The 24,840-nt window shown below is 37.8% G+C and overlaps 1 protein-coding gene across 14 annotated transcripts in view; it reads left to right on the top strand.

The window, feature by feature from the left end:
* Window positions 1–24,840, top strand: part of SOX6 (SRY-box transcription factor 6) — a 386,542-nt gene that overhangs the window by 273,204 nt on the left and 88,498 nt on the right. For 9 of the 14 annotated variants that reach the window (XM_075427559.1, XM_075427555.1, XM_075427560.1 and 6 more), the window contains 3 exons: window positions 7,842–7,965; window positions 13,433–13,531; window positions 16,565–16,644. In XM_075427559.1, coding sequence (XP_075283674.1) covers window positions 7,842–7,965; window positions 13,433–13,531; window positions 16,565–16,644 — 303 coding nt within the window. The remainder of the gene's footprint in view (window positions 1–7,841; window positions 7,966–13,432; window positions 13,532–16,564; window positions 16,645–24,840) is intronic. The other 5 variants (XM_075427562.1, XM_075427563.1, XM_009935264.2 and 2 more) reach the window with 3 other exon arrangements.

Genomic DNA, 24,840 nt, shown 5'->3' on the forward strand with positions numbered 1-24,840 from the left:
ATAAATGTTACAAGCAGCAGATTACGATGGAGTTGGTTTCTATCCACTATGTGTTGTCACTGCTGTGACGGAAAAAGAAATCAAGGCCTCTGAGTGACCTCCTGTGTAAACTGTGGATGTAATACTGTCCTCTGAATGGGTCTTTGACCTTGAATTAATTGATAATTCTAAAGTATTCAAAAGCTTTAAGTGCTTATGTGGTTAAAATACATTTACAAATCTGGAATATCAGTGACAATATAGAAAGTTCTAAAAACAATATGATGATCATGAAGAAATTCTTCCCAAACCAGGTAAATGTCAGAACTCCTGTTAGCATCAGTGACCCCGTGGATTTCAGATGTATTCTGAATTTTTGTGATATAATAGAAAAACCCCAACCTGTTCTTTTTGGTCTACCTTTTTTACCTTTATAGAGTAGAAGAAGTTTTGATCAGAGACATTGAAAGATGTTTCTGTTTGCATTCCCACTTCTGCTGGAGCCATTCTTAAAAGTGAAGCACAATCCTTCCTTTAAAAATCATCAATGTTGTGACGTTAGATGATTTTTTTTATACTGTACATTGCAAGCCCTTCTGTTAAGGGAATTAGTTTCATGTTAATAACTAGTCATGGCTACTATTCAAAAAAAGAACTCTGTCTTGAAAGGATGTGGGGAAAAACTCTGCTTGAAAGCACCAATATGAAATGCAAATTTTAAAGTGTCTCTCACTTTAAATTTTTCCATCAACAGGAAATTTCTATCTACTCCAAAAATCTTGCATATTTTGATATCACCTTAAAAACATAAGCTAATAAGGAATTTCTGACATAATTTATATTTAGATTTCAGCTGAAGTAATGGAGCTTCCATATATAAAATATCAACAAGTATCATTAGGCTGCAATATTTTTCTTATTCTGGCATGAATAAGACAAGGTGCAAATGAGAAACATACATCTTCACTAGTCTTTGGAAATATCTGAAATAATTGACTTGCTCAGTCTTCTGTGATGGCTTGGTGACCACTAACTGTGACAATTTGCATAATAGTCAACTCTTCACTTCTATAGAGATAACTGTTTGTATCTGATTAAAAATAAGACTGTTTTAGTTCTCTTGACTTTTCCAGAAGTTGCAGAAATAGAGATTTGCTGTTATGCTTTAACCAAACAAATGCACACATGGGGATAACAAAATGCTGAGTTTATGCAGATTTTACAACACAAATCTGAATAAAATACCCACTAATAGACCCTTAAGGAGTAATAAACACACATGAATTTTCCTTAGTTGCACTTTAAAGTGATTTTAACATACTACTAGACCTTAACAATAATATTTAATTGACAAGATTATGCATTTGTATGGATTGAAAAGGTGGTAGATCTCTAATTCCAAATGAACTATAAATTCACTTTTGCATAACATGTTTTATTTATTTCTCTATAGCAGAGATGTTCTCCATCCCTCCTAGTGAGAGTTGCTTAAAATACAGACAATTTAAATAGCTTAAATTACCATTTATCATACTCTTAACTTCATGAGATCATCTTTAGTTGAATTCTGTATTTCTAGGTAGTCAAGCAGCTAGATAAAAACAGGGCAATACAATGAGAAGCTCTTAGAAATGAAATGAGAGCTGGTATTTAAAACTATTCTGTTTTCAGTGTCGTTGTAGTATTCTTCTATTGCTCCCTTCTTTATTTCTCAAGTACGTGGAATTTAAGTGTAGTTCATTTAAAGTTCCAAAGTAGTGAGGAAGAAATAATAAAAAATAAGGATGCTCTGTTTTGCTCTATGATCATGGCTGCAATTTTCATATTAATATTATGGCCACTGTAGTAGACTTAGATCTCCAAATCATGCTGAACCATTGGACGACTGGAAAAAACGATAGGGGGAAAGAAAGAAAATAGCAGTTACAATCTATTTACAAATTCAGTAGTGGGATACATATTTTTCGTAGTATTTCCCATATGAAATATTCTCACTTTGCAAGTCTGTGGTATCTTTTTTTCACTTTATTTGCCGACACTTCCCCTGGGATCTCATTGGCAGACATTTTCTTTGTGGCTCATGTACTTTCACTGAGAGGAAATATTTTTCAATTAGACTGTAGATAATTAGATGGCAGATAAATTAGAGCATAATATAGCTCCCTATATAGATACAGCTCCAGTGATTCTATATTTCTAAGAAGAGCAGAAAGCAGTCTCTGAATAATGTGGGAGTATGTCAATGTGATTTTTAGTGTCTCAGCTATGATGCAGTGCCCGTGTGATCACTTTTGGTCTATTGGAGCCCACCTTTCTTCAACTGCCATTCCTTCTCACACAGGGTCACAGATGCTTCCCTGGGATTATTTGTTCTAGAATGCTAGTGGGGATTTCTCAGTTAAGCATTTGAGTCTAATCTCACATGTTATCTTTATGTTAGAGAATGTCAGGCATTGATGGCGCATTAATTCAAAGCCTTGAGAGTTCATCAGTTACATTTCTGAGCTCAGAACAAAAGGCCCAGCCACCACTCGCACAGAAAGTAGCCAGATCCTTTTTAACTGAACTGGTCAGTTAACCCAGCCTTACAGTCGCTTTGCTTCATCAGAACAGCACAAATAAAACAGCCAGACCATTCAATTATAATAAAAAAGACCTTTTTATTTTTTCAGTACAATTCTTCTGCAGTTTTTCTCAATAGATCATTTTTGGGACCAGAAAAGGGCTCAGTCATGGCAAGAGTTCATTACAGTATTGACAGAGTTGGGGGGGAGATTTGGGCTGAAACCTGCAAAATTCTTAGCACATAGCTGCTTTTAAACATTTAAGTGATCCCACTGACTTTCATATATAGGAGTTTTCACAGAAGCAGTCCCTGCTTCTTTATGCAACATGGTGTTTGCTTTCTTGCACACTCACTGAAACAACCTAATAAAAATAAAATTCTAATTAATAACACTTCTTATATTTCTTCTCTTACAAGGAACAGCAAGACCCAACACCAGTTATTGAAATAAATATAATTCCAATAGGGATATAAAAATAACGGTGCCATGTATTGTATACAGACTATTTAAAATGCAGATGACATCATTACATATAATATGCAGGGTATTTAAAAACTTATACTAGTATTACCAGGGCCACAAACACTACTTTCAGTACCATTAAGATTTTTAAAATGAATCAACCTAAAACGTAACCTGTTGAGCTATCTGTTATAGCCATTATGTTCTATCGTACAAACACGTGCATTGAGCATTCTGCACATTCTTAGTTGATACACTGCCATTACCTGGAAAACTCTTCTATTACACTGTAGTTTTTAAATGAGTGAGTAGAAAATTTCAAACATATTTTTACTGTGGAAATTAAAAGCTTAATGACTGCGTAGACAGGTTAAAATTGTAGTCTGGCTATACCAATTATTCTAGAAGTTAAAAAAAATCATAGGTAGAAATTCAAGTTTAAACTATGAAAAGTCTAAACCTGCCTGTGAACAAATTAGGTTCTCACAGAAGCTGCAACATCACAAGGACAAAAGCTACTGTGCCTCTTACACTAAAGGAAAAAAAAAAAAGTCAATTCAGTAAATTCAAAGACTGGATTCTCAGCTAACGTGCATTGGAATAGTCTGTTAGATTCAATACAAATCTCAAGATTTCTACAAGTTGAGAACAGTATCCAGAGATTTTATTGGTGGAAGAAGTGGGGAGCATTGCTTTTAAATAGTGATTTTGGATTAATCTAGGCAATTAGAGCATATTTAGCCTATCACACTGTTTCATACTAGTGCTGGTTGTAATAAAAAAAACCCCAACACTTTTAGGAAGGGATAAAATATTATAAAGATTGTGCTTACTATCTTTCAAAAAAAATGGCATGAAATTCTCCCCTTCACTGAAGTAAACTGTGCAACAGAGAAGTAACTTGTCAAGTTCGATCTTGAAAAGTTTGCAAGGAATTCAGACACCATTATAGGGTGGGATTGATTTCTGCTCTTGAATCCTGTGATCCTTGTAGCTAAACAGAAATATGTGAGCTACCTTTTTGTTTGCACTGCTGCCACCCTTTTCTCTGAATGCCTCTACTTCTCTAGCTGCAGTGTTAGTTGTTGTAGAGGCAGGCTCGGATTTTAAAGACAGAACCCTTCCTATTCCTTAGTCTCACTGAATGTGCTGTGTTCCTTATCCAAAAGAGGCAGATCATTTGCAAGGCATTATTTTTGTATGACATATCACTTTGGCTTCCATTTTCCAGGCACAACAGTAACCATCAATGACTTTTTAACAAGGAGGATTGTCCAGCCAACTTCTGAGATTAGCGTTCACATGACTGTAGGACAAAGCACAGCAGATTTGCCCAGTTTATCAAATGGGCCACCAGCTTTTATTATTTCAGGGAGAATCAAATTGGAAGTTGCTTCTTGAACTAATCAGGGATGATTTGCTCTAAAGTTGCTTCCTGACTTAGATCTCGGGCAAGGAAGTGCTGTAATCAGTTCCCAAGGGCCGTCAGAGTTGTGATGGGATATTAAAGGAATGGTACACTATCTTTTAAGAGTTCCCTAATCTTGGTAGCTTTTCGTGTTTAACACAGTTAAACCTGAGCTTGTTGTATAGAAAGAAAGATTAATTTTATGAGGAAGTTTTATGTAAGAGATGATTTTATTCGAGATTGAAGAACTGGATTTTGGAAAGAATATACTCAGGTTTCCTCCAGGGTTTGTACAATTCAGATAAAGGTACAGACAGGCAGAGTTGTTCAAAACCAAACATTTACTACCCATCACAAAAAAAAAAAAATCTTCATGAAAGAGAAAATGAGTCCCCCTGAGTGTCACTGTTTGCATATTAGCCTGTAGTACGGGCTCTGCCAAGTCACTCTCTGACTGACTGCTGCAGATGCTCTTTCTCAAGTATTCTGAGTGAGATCTTTAGTGCAAGTCTTTGGGGACAAACAATAGCACCTGTTCCTCACAAGACAGCAGCCCAGTTAGTCTATTCATGTATCTTTAATGAAGCTCTGGGGCAGATGGCAAAAAATGGCATCATCAACAACTTAGCACAGAGGAAACAAAAGGGGAAAGTGCCGATCCAACAATACGCTTTTTTTACGAATGAGAAGAGACAGAGTTGGAGTGTTTCTCAGGCATCTGCTACAGTCTTGGTTTTCAGAAAGACCTGAGGAACATCTCAGCAATTAAAATTTCTGGGTCTGTAGCCAATTTTATGAAGTACACCAATCAACCCCTCCTCCCAATTTCTCCCCCCTCAGTAAAGTAAAAATAATAATAATAATTATCATCATAATGATAATAATAAAACCCTCAGGAAAAAAAATTATAAAAAATTAAGGTGTCTACTTTTTTTTAGCATTCATTTTACATCTTTAAAAATTCAGTGATCAGTGATACTTGTACATTCTCTTCCTTCTTAGTGGTTATTTGTGCTTTTCAGTTGACCTGTGCTGAAAATCGACACCTCTATATATATAATAGTTCTGGGAGACACAAATATTTACAAGTAACAACTTAATATGGGCCAGAGGGAATGGTTGCCATTCAGTATGGGCTTTTTTCAGTCTGTATAAATCAAACTTACACTCTAAATGTAAGTCACCTTTAGCCAAAGTTACATTGATTTTATACAGGCCAAGGACCTGATCCAGCATTCACATTCATAGTAGTAGTTCAGGGAAGAATGGCAGATAGCCAGAACATGTAATGGCAATTCTCCACACTTACAGAATTGCTTTTATTTGAGAATTTAATAAAAAAATCTTTTTGGATATGGTGGAGTCGATCAAACTCTACAGGATTGCATTGGGAAATAGCCGTTGTAGGATTTCATTATTATACATTTCACATGTTTTTAGGACACTATGGTGTGAAGTATTGCTATGGGTGTGTGTGCACTGTCACTCTAACCACAGTACTCACTCTGATCTCTTCTGTGCCTTGTGAGACTGTGTTGGTGTCTTGTACCTGTGCAACCCTATGGAAATACTTTCTGTGTGGTGATTGAAAGGGATATTTCTTAAGCCTTGGGTCCATTTGGTTAGACTGTAGTTGGGAGCTACAGAAGATGATTGTAAGTTGCATTGTGTTGAATTCTTTCCAATATATCCTATAGTTGTTTCTATCAGATGAAGCCTGTGGTTTTCACTTGCTGTACTCCTGTAGAGCCAGTGTAAAGGAATGCCACAGAGCAAAACCAGCACCATTTTATCAGAGGTGAATTCCTGTGCTGTGCACGTGGGGATCAACTCCAATCTAACCAAGTTTAACTCGTATCCTAAAACACACAGCCAGGCTTACCTCAGCTAAAATGAGGGAAATAGCTGCTCAAAGCTAGTTTCTTTCATGCCCCAGTGCCATAGTTGTAATTGCACAAAGACCTTTTTATTACAAGTTGATTTTCCTGAGAAATGGATTAAAAAAAAATACTATAAAGTGTTTATTTTTTGCTTGACCTTTATTAACCTACATCTTAAGGCTTTCCCAAGAGAAGAGTTGTTGGTAAAGTAACCCTCATAGACACACACAGTAGCATTTCTGCACTGCATCAATGGTTGTGAAAGTAATGGGGATATGACAAGAAAATTTGGCACTATTTAAACAATGTCATAGGTCAACACATGGGATTTGACCAAAAAAGTTTTAAAGAAATTAAATTTAAAAAAAATAGCTTGAAGTGTACCGTAACTTTTTAACAGTATTTAATACCACCAAATTATGGTAGGATAAGGGCAAAATTTTTTTTCTGCCTAAAACCTCAATTTCTTCCTACATTTACTAGCTTTGATATATAAACCATTATATGTTCGCTTAACTACTAATCAGAAAAATCATAGTCAAACCCTTGGGTACTTTTGGGGTTAAGAAATGATGGATAAAAACTCTGTGATCCTAACCACTGTCTCTGAGACATATGTAGCATAAATTAAGGAACTAGGAAATTAACGTGTGGATTTAACAGACACGATTCTATTACATCTCCTGTTTTTTATATGTTGAATACAAATGCTGGTATAAGGTGAAGAATTTTTTGCTTTTGCATGTTTGTGCTTTTTGATACATTTATTAAGGTCAAATTAAATTTGATATAGTAGGTTTTATTCTGAAATGGTCTCTGAATACAGTTCCATAATTACCAAGCTACATGATAGTGCATAAAGCTATAAAACTGCTTAGACAGACAAGCAATTTGTATGTTATAGTGAGGTGTGTATGGCAAAGGATGTTAGTTTAATTGGGAGCCGAGATGTTGGAGCCTTAAATCTTAAGAGCTGGGGTGTTGACTAGAAGACTTTTAATACAGTGGTGAGATTTTGAAATAAAATACCCGAGTTGTTGGTATACATGTGAACAATACAGTGTTGTAAGATCTCAGAATTAAAATTACCCGAACGATACTAAAATTTGAACATCAAAGTAGCTACCACAGTGTTAGGTTACTTCTAAAATGCTTGTCACTCTGCTGTCTGTGAGCAAAGATGAGAAAACTCGTGGAAAATTAATGGGAATATGTACCACTCTTCTTTCTAAAGAACCTATGGTATACTGGAAAGGTTTTGTACCTTTTTACCTTGTGCCAGGACAGAGAATATTAATTAATAAAAATAATGGAGAACCAGGAAGCAGTAGAAAAACCTACAGTTCACTGAGACTGTTACACCTTTGACACTGAGGGATAACAATGTTAGTGAGGGCTTTGATGCGATAATGTGAAATAGGCAGGGATTACATTAAGGCGAAGGTTCTGTGGGACTGTGTGAACACAAGAACACTATCAGTACTGGAGAAGTACCTGTCAAGACAAATTTGTGCTATTTCTGATCAGAGGCTCTCTTCTGTTTAGCAGGTTCAGGGTCACATGCCTCCGCTCATGATCCCAATTTTTCCACACGACCAGCGGACGCTGGCAGCGGCTGCTGCAGCCCAGCAGGGATTCCTCTTCCCCCCAGGAATAACTTACAAGCCAGGTAAGCTGACAGGGATGTGAAGCTATTTAACATTTTAAGATATTAACCATAGCTTCTTATGTGATCTGTCTCATATTGGTGGTATTGCACAACAGGCATAGCTGGTTGGAAATAATCTGCAACTCCTCTTGAAAAAACTTCTGGTTTGAAGGAGGTGAATAGAATATTGATTATCGAACATCATGGGTTTTCTTGCCTTTGTTGCCCACAAAATCATTTGCTCAAAATATATTGGCCCACTTGCCTAGTAATTTGCATCTGGTCTGTGCTGTGTCCTTATACAAAGGCTACGTATCTGTAATAAATTCAGTTATCTTCTGTATACTTGTCTTTTGTGCCAAAACTCTTACTCTTAATTAGTGATAAAAGTCAGAGGAAGTATAATTTAATTAGCAGGCTTCAAATGGGCAACCTTTTGTTTGATTTCAATCTAAATAATAGAAGGTTTCAGTACTTCAATCCCAGTCATCATTCAGACTTGTAACAAGTCACATAACCTTGCAGTGAAATAAGTTTTGAGATGATTTAGCAAATGTTATGATTTCTTTCTTTTTTCCTCTGAGTTTACAGGACTCCTGGGGAATTCAATTAGGGATATAATGGTTTGAAGCTACTTTCAGAGCCTTCTTGTAAACAGGGCTTTAAATGTTTAAAGACACGTTGCCAAAGGAATTCAATGTAGGAAGATAGTTAAGTAAATAGAAGTCAACCTTATTTTCATTTGTACATTCTTTGTAAGTGACCTCAGTACAGAAGCAGCAACCTTATTTTGCTCATTAATAGTATTCCCTGTCAAGCTGCCTTTAGCATATTAACGTGATAACTAATAACTGCAAAACATAAATACCAGTTTCTTTTTTTGACATTAAATATGAAATGTACAAAGTAAAGCATTGATCCTGCTCTCACTGATGTTTGCGGTGTTTTTGCTGTTAACTGCAGCAGGAGCAGGGTCAAATCCAAAGCAAAGCCTCATAATAGATGATGTAAACAGCATACTAATTAAAAACCAGGTTGAACCTAAAATCTTTTCTAGCAAGTTTACTTAATATTAGATGAAGTGAGGCCAAGCAGGATTTCAACAAGCATTTCCGTTTGTCCCACTCTCTTCTGTCTCTTTAGTCTAGAGACATTCCTCTTTAAACACAGAATCTTTGTCCAGTTGTTATCTTATTTTCAGGTTTTAAAATCCGAAAGTTCTTTTCCAATTTGATAAACTGGCCCACAGTATGCAGGAACCAGTAAATGGAGCTCTGAAAGGCAGCTAGCTAGATGGAGCAGGATGATGGTTATTCACACACATCACCACCTCACAACGATTGCGGACCAAAGTGAAGAAGGTTTTGTCTCCAAAGACATAAGAGTTGCCAGCTGCGGAAATTGTCTACGATGCCCTGGCTAATACCTTTCTTCTCACAGACAAGTGAAAGCATGTGCTTTGGTTTCCTTGCTTTTGCCATTTTAATCTAAGGTGCTTTCTGAATAGTGACTATTAATGATTAGGCTGTTGGTTGTGCTTCCCCCTGAAATGTGATAGGTCAAATCACATTATGTTGATTCTGGCTCTGTGGGCTGCTTGGTACAATAATGACTTGGGAAGAAGAGTACCTGCATGATTTCCTGCACAAGAACAGATTTCTGCACATGTTCTAAAGTGTTCCTTTGCAGTACCTATCCTAACACTTTATCGAGCTTACACTGCTTTACCTATGATCCTATTGACCTCATAGCAGAAGGGCATTTTTTTTTTTTTTACTTTCCGGAATGCAGAAAGAGAGGTCTATAACAAATGTTAAAAGAATGAAGTGCAGGCAGAAATCAAGGCCTAGATATCTCAGAACACAGCTAAGATGTTTGCTAGGATGGTAGTGGTTTATATCCAGCTGATGCTAGTAAAGACCACAAGTCACAATGATCTGATTATACCAAGTAGCTTGCAAGAAATGAGAATATTTATATTTTTAATATATTTATTAACTTCTGCAGTGTGTGTGGCAAAGGTAGGTGGGCAGGTAGTAGTTTCTGTTGGAGAGACATCATAATAAAAAAATGCCCTAACTACACTTGGTATTGATTAATTCCTATTTTTGGCACTCTTGGTACAGTAGTTAAGGAATTAATGAAACTGGAGATTAAGCTACACTCTTTCATAGAGAGGGTTCTTCAAAGTAATTTCTGAGGAATATTTATGAACTTGGCTGCTACTATCTGTACTCTTCTACTTTTGTGAGAAATGAAACTTTCACCTTCCAAACTGTCAGTTTAGACTTGCTCATACTTCTGAGGAAGGGTAGGAGATGGATTAACCCTTCAGATACTTACCATTTTCTTTTTGGTTGCCTGTTTTGTTTCTATTTCATTTTACTCTAGTTTGATGTAGGCAAGACTGAGTTTTGACACTGCCAGTTTTCCGTGACATTAAGTGAGAAGGATTTCAGTAATAGGAGCTGTGGGGACTCAGTACTTTTGAAACTGACTGTGTCATTTAGGGAATGTCAAATATTGTGTGTGCAGTCACTTAAGTTGCTTTGCCTGCAAAATGGGCTAGATCTAAGTCAGCTCTGGCTGGGAAGCGACGTATCAGTGTTAGTGTGAGAGTGCAGCCAAGAGGGATATGGTTATGTGTACATGTCCATGCACCTATGTCTTCATGGCCTAAATGGGAACCAATTTCAGGGCTGTTTAGTTCAATGCCAAGATAGCAGTTACTGAGTACTGTTGCAAATCTACACTTAACCTCTATGCCTTGAAGTAAGAAAATGGTGTTTCTGTAACAAACTACACAAGTTCTTGCCCTCAATGGAAGGACCACTGGAAGAGAGGAGAGTTTAGTAGGTTCTGAGGCCTTTCCAGCACATGCCTTAATTGCTCTTGAACTCGTGAGCTCAGAAAGTCATTATGAATAGAAAACTCGAGGAATTGCTGATATACAGCTATGATTTGTATTAAAGCCTGACAGTACAGAGTTTCCTGCTGCCTGACAGGATCTATAACATGCGGTGGCTGTAACCCTTCCCCCCATATTTTTGAGCTCTAGGAGGTGAAACAGCCCAAAGTTAGCAAGTGCTGATGACTAGTAATAATTACATTAGAAAAAAAATCCCCAAAGTCCCATGCTTCCTTATGTATCTCAAAGTCATGTAATATAATTTTCCGGCATGGTAAGTACTAATTGAGAAATCAGAGCTGCATAGACCACCTAATTAATTTTTTATACATATTTCAGTATTTATACTGTATACCAGATTAATTAAAACTTTAGGGCGCTGTGCATCTCAAATGACTGTTGTGACTATTGACCTGCAGGCGCTTGACGAGCCTCGCAGAGTACCTGGTTGTGGGAGTTGCCACTTATTCCAGTGGGAAGCTGAGAGTGGCAGCTGTTAGGAAGCTAATACTTGCCCAGAGATGCTACGCAGTTAATATAATGATTTTGCATTTCATGTACAGCGAAGCAACTGCACTGGCTTTCTGACTGTGACCACTATACTAACTACCTGGAACTGGTGGGTAACATAAGTACCATTATACCTCCTCTCCCAGTGCAAATTTCCCTTCACTTAACCAGCCACATGCATCTAGGAAAAGTTAGTGGGTTGGAGTATCCTTGAGTGTGGTTAGCATGTCGCCATTAGTGCCGTGGGTCAAGAGAAGTCAGTGAGGGGGGTGTACGGAGGAAGACAGTTCCCTCCTCCACCTTGCAGTGCCAAAAGTATTACTTCCTTCAAGTTTTGGGGCTAAGAGGGATGAGGAAGTAGGGCGATGAGAGAGTAATGCCGGACAGGAGCCAGACCATACTTCAAGCAGAATTTGAACAGAGCTACAGTTTGCTCTGAGCGGAGAGTGGGAGGGCTGCTTTCCATGCTGGCTCCATAACAGTGGTCCGTGTGACTTGGAAAAGAATGATCACTTTGCTCAATAGTCTTCTGAAAATATTTTGTATTATATCAGTTCTTTACCAGATGTGGAAAGCATCTCTGAAAAAGATTATGGAAAATAGAGGCAATAGTATGAAGATTGTAAACCTTTCTTTAAAAGGCTTTATAGAGTGATAAGCTGCAGTGTATTTCCAAAGCATTTCTTCATATTTCATACATGAAGTGTATAATGACCATGCGTAGAATGGCTAAGAAAGAACTTCTGTCTGCCTACCTAAGTAATTCTGTTTTATACACAAAAATAATTTAGAAGAGATTTTGCTATGCTGGCAGTACAATGAAATGTGAAAATGGAGACTGTTTTCCTAGGCTGGTGGCAAAAATAGTGAGAAATGTAACTAATGTTTTGACCTGCTCTGTTCCTACTTGCATTGGGGCAAATCAACAGTAACTCTTTTGAAATCAGTGAAAATAAAATTAGGTAAAGCGCGACAAATGAAACTGTAAGGTATATTGTCATCCAGCTGGACCTCAGAACATTCTGATACTGTGAGATATGTGTCATCAAACTAATTAAACTCATTGATTACAGTAGCTAATTCACACAACTAACATCATCTTAGATCTGTTGGATTTCACTGATGTCCATCATTGCAGTTTCCATTTAGAACAGGCCTTTCAGAATTTTTGCCTGAAGCTACAAGGTGGTTTAAATTTTACGTAGCACAGTACTCTATTTTCAGTAGGCTGCTGTTCCTCTTGGCAGGTGAGAACAGAAAGCATACATCAAATCAACTGTGTACAAATTTGGCTGTGTATCTTTGCATGGTAGAGGTGCTGCATGAGTCTGGTTCTAATGGAAATTCCCCAGGACTGAGTTAAAGTCTGTCATGTGTTCCCTGTTGGGTTATACTGGTTGGAACAAGGAATCCGTAACCTCAGGATTTGTTGTAGCAATCCATATGTTCCTCACTCCTAACTGTTGAGGTAAGAGCAGGAAGTGGTAGTAGTCAGCTGAATACTTTCAACGGGGATTTGCACTGAAGTTCTTTACCTGCAGAGAGACAATTGTTGGGGCAACAGATTCTGCTGCAACATGAAGATGCCAATAAGGGCAGCACTGTGACAAACCCTGCTCAGAACAAAGACAGAGCTGAGACAGTGTCATTGGACAGGGGAGAAACTCCATCGTATTGCCTTACTTAGCTAGTTACCTCCATTAACATCTTCCTGAATCCAGATGCCTCTGCACGAACAAAATGAATGCCCTGTGTGGGAACGTTGCAGGAGTGGGCACCTGTATCCTTGGTGTATCCCGACAACACTCTGAGAAGAAGTACACTTTCCTCCATCTGTTCATTATGCCTGAGAGGAGAGGACCCTGGAATTTGTGATCTCTTACACCTCTTCCAAATCCATTTCCTGTTCTTCTGTGATTCCACACGGAGAAGCGTGGAAGTGGCAGTTTGAGATCCATGCGTGAAAAGACAGATTTTAAGTTAAAATCCCCAAATGGGGAAATCATCATCAAACTGAAAACTTTAAGTCAGATGAGGAGAGTCAACCTGTGTCTTACAACTGTGTTTTAGGAAAGACAAGTAATAAAGCAACACTTTCCCCCTACCCTGAGTCTCGCCAGAGCCAGACATCCTGCTTTCCTCACAGCTCACCAAGCCTTCATCTGAAAAGTAAGTCCATATATCCTATAAATAAAGTCCACTAAGCTTCATCACTTCATCCAAGACAAAATGAAACATTTGCATTATTTCTATGTAGAATAGTGCGATACAATTGCTTGCTGCTTTTATTCATTTGCAAATGTTGCTCAACCTGACAAATGAAACAGAAGTCTGGCATACTTTTCCATGGCTTGTAAACACCAATTTATATATAAACAACAGCAGCCAAAAGTAAATAGACAATCAGCGCAGCAAGGAGATTGAAGAGATCAGTTTGCAAAACATGACAGATTTTCTTCTTCCGGCATTCTTCTTGCTCCTAGTTATCAAAGGCCAGCACACACCGGTACCTAAAGCAGACCTGTTTGTACATGTGCTGCCGCCTTTTGTACAAGTTTAGAAGAATGGATCCTCACGCAAGCATTCCAAATAGAGAAACAAATTTGAAAAAAATTGCTGCAATACATTGACTGATTTCTTGCCAAGACGGCTACTGAGAATCTTCTTGATCCATTCTTGCACTGACAAAATGAGAGGGGGAAATATGTACCTTCTGTAATTAAAAATTAAAATCAGTCCATTCCCTGCATGCCCAGTTTCCTCAAGGGATAAAAAAGTAGCTTTGCTCTGCTTTTACTGCTTGGTATCAGCAAAGTACTCCAAAGCTAAAAGAGTATTAATTTTTGTTCTCAGCACAACGGTACTGCTAAGGACTTAGCCATAATTTCACATGTTAAAATGAGGGGGGAAAGGGGCAGTACTATGATTCAATGACAAATAAATGACATCGTAACTATAAAATTATTTTTCCTCTAACAAAAGAAAGAACTTTAGCCAGCAGGTGAGCAAAAGAACACTACAGGGTGTGGTAAAGATACTACAAAATTAACTGCAAAGCCAAAAACTCAGTGCGTGTGGTGTGTGAGTGTGTGTGTGTGTGTATAAAATGTCTGCCTATTTCAAACCATAGGAGCATGACAGCTGTGAAAAAGGAGTGCCACAGGGAATTCTTTTAGAGTTTGATTTTTGTAAAAATATGTTTGACATGGAAAATGTTTTAGTACAAATAAAGCAACTGGTATTGAACTTAAAAAGTGTATATGGAGGGGGAGGGAGAAAGAAGAGATTGCTGTGTGGAATAGGAATGAATAATTCATGATATTTAAAGAAAGAATGCCTCAGAAATGTTCTGCAAGGCAGTCCATGCTGATAACTTGGATGGTTATTTTGCCCCCCATTTAAAGCATCATTAATTCAACATCTTTGTGATTTTTTTTAAAACGTTGTAAGATATTTCTGAAAGAAACATTATTTAACTTAGATTAGGCTCTTATTTATGCAGGTAATTTCATATAAATATCAAAGAGATGAGTAGAATTATTTAACCATAAAGAGACAGCTTTAGTACTTTAAGAAAATGATCTGGGGTTTTTTTGTTGCCTTTTTTTTTTTTTAAAGGAAGAAACCCCCAATATCATTGCAAACTAAAATCAGCCTCATGGAAGGGGGAAAATAAGATGAGATATTTTGAACATTACTCCATAGGACACCAGTACAATGTAGTGTTAGTGAATGCATTGTAGCAGAGCTCCATATGCAATCAGAATCCAATTGTTACTGGACTGTGTACAAGCACATACTGTGCTCAATGGTCTGATGAGGTATTATGGATATGATGCAAAGAGACCTTGTGGATTAGACATGTAGAATGTATTAAAAAAGCGAAACAAGAAAACATTTAAACTCAGCTGAATACAATAGCACTTCAGGTGGTAACAAGGGAGAGTTCTGAGGAATCCAGTGACTGCAAAGACTGTGGTATCATTTTTTATTTGAGGGAGTGAAAAACGAAAAATCTAACTCTTGGAATGTCCTGATTATATTATTTTGGATTTCTGTGTTTTCCCTCATTGCTACATTCTGCTTTCAGTGTGGAAAAGTTCATGTAAAACAGACTTATTATTCTAAATCTTAAAAATGTACAGAGGAGCAGCCTGTTAAAATGTATCCTACAGACAGTATGTTTCACTGATTTTAAATAAGTAGCTTAAACCAAAGTGATATTCCATTAAATCACAGTTTTTGTGTAATTTATCTATCACTGTATTAATTTTGATATTGCAGATTACACTGCTAAATTATTTCAGCCTTCCTTCATTCTTTACCTTGACTAACAGTCCCAGCGGCACTGTGTGATGCATTGTTGCAGTGTATTTGAAGTGGGAACACCCATAGATGCTGAAGATATAATGTTGCAATGCTTATTTTGAATCACTAGTACCTCTTGTTTTCTGGAGTATTTGTTGTCCGCTCGATGCAGAGGGCACACATTTTCAGTTTCCAGTGAACAGAACACTGCTTTAGTGCCTGAATCTTCGTGTAACTGAACTGCCTAATCTAGCAGCTTCAGGAGGGTCCCAGATCTAAGAAAAAGTTAAAATTATATTTTGAGCTATTCTAAAAAGTGGTTTAATTTTTGCTTTCTCTATGGCTACCTTGAAGGAGTTGTCCCAAGATAGAGAACCTTAAAACAAAACAAGAAACAACCTCAACCTGTGTTGAGCCAACTCGGTAGCTTTCTGAGCAGAGTCACTCGATACTGAAAAGAAATCACCCTGCATTAAACAGGGCTGAAATTTCTTGGGTTATAACAAATTTCTCCTGTTTTAAGAAACACGTGGTGACAACAATTTTTTTCCTCTGGGAAGCACTGGGGTTTCCCGGGTTATCTTGTCTGTGTGTCTGTGGCCTGAAGGCCCATTTTGTGCTCAAGCTTACAGACTTGATTTGAACATCTGCTTTTGAAAATGAAAATCACGAGTATCACATTTATGTTTTGCCAGTTTGCCTATCAGCTATCTGCTAACAAAAAAGTTCCAAGGGAGCATGGCAAGCCCGTGCCCAGCAAAGCTTTTTGTTTTTGCAGATGTTTAGGCTTAGAGGAGTGCTGTGGAGCACAGGCAATCCTAGGTCCGTGTTTGCACTTGTCTGCTGCTATTCTCTGCTCATTGTCTGAACCTGCACGCATTGTTCTCCCGACAGGTGATAACTACCCTGTGCAGTTCATTCCATCAACAATGGCAGCTGCTGCTGCTTCTGGACTCAGCCCTTTACAGCTCCAGGTATGTGCCAGAACAAAAAAATGTGGGATCGAAGCCAACATTTTAGGGGAAAACTGCTAACCAGCTGTATGCTAAATAATAGACTGAATGTTAAATAATTTTTGAGCACAGCCCAGGAGGATTAACACCTTATGTACTTACTGCAAATACAGCAAGTGCAGCCAACCTTGATACTGTGAGTGAAAGACATTGTTCTGTGTGTTTTATATCAGCAGAGTTAATGGTATTTTTTTTAATTATATGACCAGTTAATGGGAGATATTTTCAAAGGTACGTCTGTACTTTATTTTCATTTAGTCTTTCCCCTGTAGCTGCAATGCACTACCTTTAATTGGAGCATTGAGTGTATCAAAACAAATGTGTATTATTGGGTTTTTTTCTGTTTTTCAGACAGTATGGTGCTGACAATGCAATAAATTGCAAACTCTCTTACATTCTGTATTTAGGTAATCTCAGCCTTTCCGTGTATTAAGCTGGTCAGATGCCAGGCATGGTCAGGAGTCTTGGTTTGGTCGTTTATTTATTTTTGGCATGTGTAGAATGAAATGTTGTGAAAAAAGATTTATGTGCCATATTATTAGCTAGCTTTTTGTGGCAAGAAGTTTTTAATTTCACAAGAAAAGACACAACAATGTCATAAATAATGAAGAAAACAGTCAAAAGCTTTCAGAGTTAAAATGTGTGGAAAGAAAGTGACAGTGAACATGAGAGGAAAGGCCATTAAAGATGCATGTAACTATTTGCAAGTAAACCTTTGAAACCCCTGTTTGAGTTGGGTTCAGATGTGAAGTAGGAATAAATTGTGCCTGGAGTAGCAAAGTACTGCTATTTTAATATCCAAATACCTACTTTGCTTACCCTTCTGCAGTTATATCATTTTCTAGAGGGACCAAAGCAAATTAAAAATCCTCTTGTCTTCACCCAATGCTGATACTCTTCTTGCCAAGTTAACTTAGGATAAGTGAAATGGAACCAGAACTCACTGTTCACTGATGGTCCAGAACTGGCAAAAAAGACCCCTTGAGCTTATATCTGACCTAACCTACAATCAAAATGTGAAAAGAGAACACCCTGACACTGCAGAGGAAGATCTCCCAGAAATACTTTTGGGTCATGATAGTATTATATTAAGACCGTACCTTGGATAGGCTTCAAACCAAAGGGGAGTTTTTCAAAAGGAAAAATAGCAGGTATTCTTTGAAAATCTGTATTGGAATACTTACTGAAGCAAAAGTGTCATTAGCTTTAGTTGAGAAAATACTTCAGAAATCAGCTTTCTGAATAGAGAGACTATTTTTACTAATTTTGAAATGCAGCAAAACAAATAGTGAGCCTACACAAGACTAAGGCAGGAAAGGGTAAAAACTGTTCAGCTACAAAAGAAGCAGGATCTAAACCACAGACGTTTGTGATTCTTTTGTTTTACAAGATCCATTTGTATCTTGACCCACAGATCTGTTTGTACATCAGCCTTGATCAGAACCTACAGCAATAGTGCCATTTCATTAATTTGCAGAAATGATAGACTGAGCTGTTAAACATGACGAGCACAACTAGAGAGAAAACAACCAGCAAAGAAAGTGGTGCTAATAAATTCAGAGACATTTGAGCGCTTGAGGGGTCGGAATTTTCCTTCAGATATGTTTGTTGTAAAAGAGTGTTTTTGTTTTTTCTCCCCCTTTCTATTTTATTTCAATTTCACCTTTATGGGATTTCAAAACCTTTAATGTTTCATGGTCATAAGAGCTCAAGTAATAGAGTACTTAATCTTCAGGTGATACCTACTCATCTGATTGTCAAATTGGCTGAACTAAATTTTATTTACTCCCGCTATTAATATAGTAAATTCCCTAAGTGTTCCCTAAATGAACACTTGCTTGGGTGTGTTTGTTGGAGGGAATTCATTGTTATGCCCAATGCATCATGAAGACTGGGCTGTAGCATTTCAGCTCATTTTTCCATCTTTGCTTCCCTTCCCCCTTCTTTCTCTGTTTTGCTTCCTTTCTTCCGTGCACCCCACCCACTTCTTTATTTACATGAATGCTGTGACCATGGTATCTGAATATTTCCCAGGTGCTTAAAAATACTGATCACAAAACTAATCTCTGTTCTTTTCAGCCAGTGGAGAAATAGGTAATTCATTTGCAGGTTTGGTTTTGTTTCTACATGTGAGCATGTGTATGATATCTATGTTTGGAGAACTTGGAGGAGGAAAGCTAATTCGATTAAAAAAGCTTTGCGGTAGCTCCAACATTTCAACTTTACCAGGGCATTATCATTAGCTCCAAAATTATATTCCATAATCCATATCCAGCTGCAGTGGAAATCTTGTTAGCTTCAAGATTATAATCTCTCCTCTTTTTTCAATTATGTTTTTTTTAAGAGCTAGCAGCAATTTTGTGTAGCCATCTTTCTGTGTGTTAGGACAACTTCTATGGAAGCTCTGAATCTAATAGCACAGAAAACAATTTACTCCCAGGTACGTCATGTAATGATAGCAATTATTCCAGAGGGGATGTTTCTTCAGTGGACAATTTGTAATTAATGATTTGCCCATCTTATTCAAGCTATTTAGCACATTGGTATCAAAACGTATTTTCTCTGTATTGTATGTCTCTGTTCAACGGTGGATTATGTATCTCAGTTACTTAAAAAACTTTATTGAAATCATATCTAAGAATTTCTCAAGTAACTGGTTTCACTCTCATGGGCCTTGCATTAAAAAAAAATAAGTTCTCCCTCAGCAACAGACCTCTATGACCCATCTATTCTTAAGATTTTGCATCACATTGATCAGCTAGTGGTAAAATACCATTAATATTCAGTTGTAGCTTTGAGTATCCTGAAAGAAAGTAATAATTACCACATGTTTGCGCCAGTCTTTGTTCCTGAAGTGCTGGCTTGCTTTGCTTTGGGTTGACATCAGATAGCTTCTTTTTATCTGCACACTGATCTCATGAGGGTGGCATTGACGATGTTGTTGACAAAAAGACTTAAATCTCTGTGTTCCGCACTTCCCATTGGCAGCTCAGCTCCATCTCACCAGTTTCCTCAACAACTTGGCCAAGATTTAAATAATGCATGTGATAGGACCAAGCCTTGTTAGGACTCTCAGCATGACAGAGGGTCTTGCTGATAAGGCAACAGTTCTCTAGGTATGGTCTAAGAAGAACGACCAAGCTATTTCTATTCACACCTCCAGCTTCAAGCAACTGTGAGTGAATCCCATCAAATATTAAAAAAAAAAAAAAAAATCTGCCTTCTTTCTTCGATATTTTTCTACAAAGCAGTCTGTGGTAAATAAGGAAATGTCACAACTCTCTCAACCATGACTGATAAACTGTTGATAGAAATGGAAGCACTACAATGATGCTAGCTGGAGTTATTCCTAAACAAAGTGAGCTCTAGGAAAAAAAGCAAAACAAAAAAGCTTTCAGTCATAACTCTTTCCCCAAACTATTTGTGTAGTTTGTCCTTCAAAATTTATCGCTTATAACACTAATGAACCTTGGCAAGTCTTAACTATAGTTGCAGCTGTGCTCTTGAAGCCTGAAGTTTTTATAATCCATTTAAAAAATTTAAATTTTAACTAGACACATATTTGTCTATTTCTTTTCTCCTCTCCCATCTCATCTTACTCCTCCACGCTCTTTCCTAATTGAGACAAAGTAAATGACCTTTCTTTATACTGCTGGGTGTGGATCCAGTGCACTGCTGAAGCATTGCATAGCCTGCCTCAGGGGCACAATATTAGTAGAGGGAAGGCCAAAGAATGCTATTTTTAGTTGAGCAGTTCAGCAGATGGAGGCATGAATACTCATATATCTGAAGGTTGAGGGGTTTGAACCATTAATTTTGATAATGTATTTAACCCTGGGAACAATCAGAAACTGTAACTCTAAGGTTACAATGCTTTTGACCTTTAGAGAACAGAGGGCACTCGGTACAGTAAACAATATATTACATTTCTACTTATTCCAGTTCTCTCACACATATAAATTTCGGGACATAGTTGACATTTGCTTTCCTCAGCTATTTTGGTGCTGGTCCTTAAAGTAAGTCAAGAAGAATGTGCAGGAAAGAGGCCAATGTAATGCGACAGTCATGTAAATATGGCCTTTAAATAGCTAAGATGTTAAATGTGGCCTTTTATGAAGAAATATTATTCTCGGGAACTAGAATCTCAGTGACTTATTATTTCAGTGAAAAAGTTGTTTTAGTGGACTGCTGCTGTTATGGAGTTTCCTCTATATGTTGTAACCTTAAAGCAATTTTTTAGCGGGGCTAATGTGATCTGATAGTGATAGCTCACACTGGAGGTGATTTGGTCCCACTCTGGTACCACATCATGCAAAGTGATGTACCTGCCTTATGTCTTATTAAATGATGCATGCTCCTCTTCAACAAATATAGCAGTTAAATATCACGCAGCTTAAGTATTTCTAATTAAAATATCTCCATGTGTCAGCATATTGGTAATGTATTATTTTAATCCATTTATTTTGTTTATGAAACGGTGACATATGTTTAGATTGTGAAATATATGAGCCTTAAAAATCACTTTATTGAAGAAAATTAATTTCTACAATGCTGTCTCAGTAATGTGTTCACTCACCCAGTCAGTCACTGGCAGGGCTGCCAGTCTTAATGTTGGTTAGACACAGTTTAGCAGTTTTATCTGACATAACACTCTCGGATGTAGGCAATAATAATTTTTTTCAAATGCAAAAACCATGGGGTTTTCCTTTTTTTATTTTTTTTAACACAACAAGGAATGGGGATTGGGTAAACATGAAAGATTTGGTGAGACCAATCAAAATTAAAACAAGCTAGCTACCTTTTCAAAGTTAGACACTGTAATTTGTTTGTCAGCGGGTAGATGTTTGGGTCAGCACTGTGAGTGAGTGACTGTCAGCGGGAATTCCTACAAGACAAGTAATTTCCCTCAATGTATTACTGACAGATTGCTTACTTCTTCGAATCACTAGAGAAAACAAACTTAATATTGTTACAGGCAGAGTTTCTGTCTTCATTAGCCTTATAGAATGATTTTATCTAGCATTCAAAGACTACTGAGCTCTAGGTGGGCATATTTTAACAGAATGTTCCTTATTATGACACAGTGAATAGTGGCCTAAATTAAGGGAATGGTGTGTGCAAATTTCAGTATATGGAAGTAGTAAATTAAGTATTTTGGTCCTTTTCTTATGTAGAAGTGTAGGTTGTATCAGAGGAAGGAAAGAGGTTGAAAGAAGATTTTATTAGGGCTCTGAGAGACGAAGTAAGTCCTTTAATGAAAATAAAAGTAAAAATATGCCAACCTTGCAATACTTAGGAAAATTTAATTAAAATCAATGAAATAGTTATACTTGTGCCTTTCCCTACTTGAATGTTTATGTCTCTGTATGTAATAACTGTGTTAGCAAGTTGAATTGTATCAGTGGCAGTATCAATGAAAATTATGTCATTGAGTCAATATTTTACCATATGACGTCCTTTGCTAAGTTTCTTGATACTCCATCTTCTCCTGCTCCTCAACTTCAGCCCTGAATTATCTGGCAAAGTGATTTTCAGCAGGAAAAGACAGCCCATCAAAAAAATTGGGACTTTTTGCAGTAAATTATCAATTCTGATGAAATTTTGGCCAGGAGGATTTTCCTAGCTACCCCAGTAACGGCATCCCTGGTCAAAATAAGACGAGGTCTCCCTGTTCTCTTCAAGTTCGTAAAGATGGACAGACAAACAAACAAAACCATTAGCTAGAGTAATCAGTGTAGTACAGCATCATTGCAGCTGCAAGACCCATTTCTCACCCGTTTAATGCCCTGCATCTCCAATATCTACCTTTAAACAGCATGTCTTCGTTACTCTCATTCTTGTTTAATGGAACAGTGTCATATTATTTAATAAGAAATTTATAGGAATGTTTAAGAAACAGACTGTTTCTACAGTCTGTAGCAGTCCTAGAATTTGTCTGGGATGTGGCAAGCCTAAGTGCAGTCCTGGGCTTGTGTTTCCCCCTGTTGCAAGAAGCACACTAGCCACCACACTGTCACCCAGTCTGGCATAGCTCTCCGTGTCTGTTCCCTTCAGCTGACCAACCCCTCCTCCGCCTTGGGAAGTGCTCCCGTCCTGTGCCTGCTCTTCTCTCCCAAGAGGGAAGACTTTTCAGTCTGGCAGCTAGGGATCAGGCTTCTGGCATGATTCCCATCTTTTGCACCTTTAGATCTCACTAAGCAGGACAGCTGCCTTCCAGGCCCATATGCTCTCTTCCAGGGAGAGTTGACCACTGAGGTCATAAATGGCACAAACATAAACTCACTTATTAGGAAAATTGTATGTTTGAAAGGATGTCATCCTTATAACCTGGATTGCAGGAGGTTTCCTGTGTCTCTTCAGCCTGTATCAAGGCAGAAGCTTGAGCCCAAGCGACCGAGGGAGGCTGAGCCCCCAGCATCAACAAGATGTTCTCACTGCCTTAACCACTGGCTGCCCCTCACTGAAAGCCCAGGCTCTATTTTAAAATAATTGTGCTTTGCAAAGCTCCTTCCCTGGGGTATATATTCACTCAGAAGCCAGTAAGAAGCAAACAAGTTACTGCTGCATTTACTGACAGGGCACCAGAGGCACCAGTACTACAGAGAGCCATCAGGGGACAAGCACGTTTTTTAAAGCTTTTTTAAAACTATGGCATCCCTTTGGGGAATAGGCTGACTGTGAGGCATACTCTGAGCTGGCAGTTGGATTCCTTCAAGCTTTCTAGAAATGTATATGGTGTATGCCTTATAGGAATTAGCTGCAAGTGAATATGTTTCTGGAATTGTATTATACTTCTGATAACCACAAAGCAAGCTGCTTAATTTGGCTACAAATTACAAACATGAAGGACTTTTACCTGTGAAGGTAATAACACATTTGGATGTTTAGGAACTTAGCAGCAATCAGATTAAAGACAAAAATGCCTTTTAAGTCAGGTCTATACACAAAGGAAAATAGTACACTTCTATATCATCATTCCTTTCTGACTAATTGCTACAGAACAAGAAAATGTAATAACTCATCTTTCAACTGAAGTGAAAGTTCTAAGAATACGAAGGGTTAGATGAGAGCTTCTAGGTGTACACATATGCACACACACGTGCATGCATGCTCAAAGGAAGAAGAATTTTCTTAAAGATGCGTGATCTGGGAAGATATCATCACCTGCCTTATTTCAGAGGGTCTTTGATTATAAGAGAGTATCCCCTCCCTCTGACCCGATTCAGAAAGAAAGGGAAATTCATAGAAAATGAGGTAGAATTCATCAAATCAGTGTGTAGATATTGCTGTCACCAAGCAGAGTCTTTTTAGATGGCGAAATAGGAATGGCATTGCCTCCAATACCCTACTTGTCTGAGATGTGTGTGCATTTGGTCTGTGATGCTTTTAGAATCTATATGATTGAGAAACTAGGAAAGTGTCTTAATTCATAGAGAGTATTGGAATCATCTGTCTATTCTTAAGACTCAGCATGAAGGCTGCATATGGCTATGGGGCACATCAGAAGGCTTGCACATCAGTCCTGAAAAAAAGACTGGAGGGAGGAGCAGTTTTAAGAATACAGGAAGAAAAGCACATTATGCTTAAATGTCAATATGAAGGGATTATTCAAGACTTGAAGAAATCATTCTCAAAACCTAGTGAAGTCAACACAACAGGGGACATACTTTCGTGTTGTGCATGAATTAGAGCAAACAGCTAAGCATGAACACAAATGAAGAAATATTTCAGGTGCAGGAATAGTGAGAGTGTGTTGTGAGGTCCACTGACAGTTTTGGAAGTGAAGTGAGAAATAAAAGAGGGAAAGTCCTTTCGGAAAATTTGCATCGTTTGTCCCACACACTAGAAAGAGAACAAGTCACCAGATTTAACTAATCTACAGCTTTATTAAACACATCTGTGAATTATCCATAGTAATTCATCCAGTACAGGCCATCTCTGCTGCTGCAGTCTTCAACACCCAGGGGAGGGCTAAGGTGAGGCCTCATAACCATTTTAATCTGGTCCCAGCACTGTTGCTGAAATACCGTCACACCCGCTGCAGTTCAGAAAGCATGGCAGGCTTACGCCAAATTCACATTTACTTGTGTAAAATACATCAACTTACAATGAAATTGCAATAGTAAGTTACCAGTTACCAGGTTTTGAGGTGCAAAT

This window comes from Opisthocomus hoazin, chromosome 7, assembly GCF_030867145.1.
Source record: "Opisthocomus hoazin isolate bOpiHoa1 chromosome 7, bOpiHoa1.hap1, whole genome shotgun sequence".
Lineage (NCBI taxonomy): Eukaryota > Metazoa > Chordata > Aves > Opisthocomiformes > Opisthocomidae > Opisthocomus > Opisthocomus hoazin.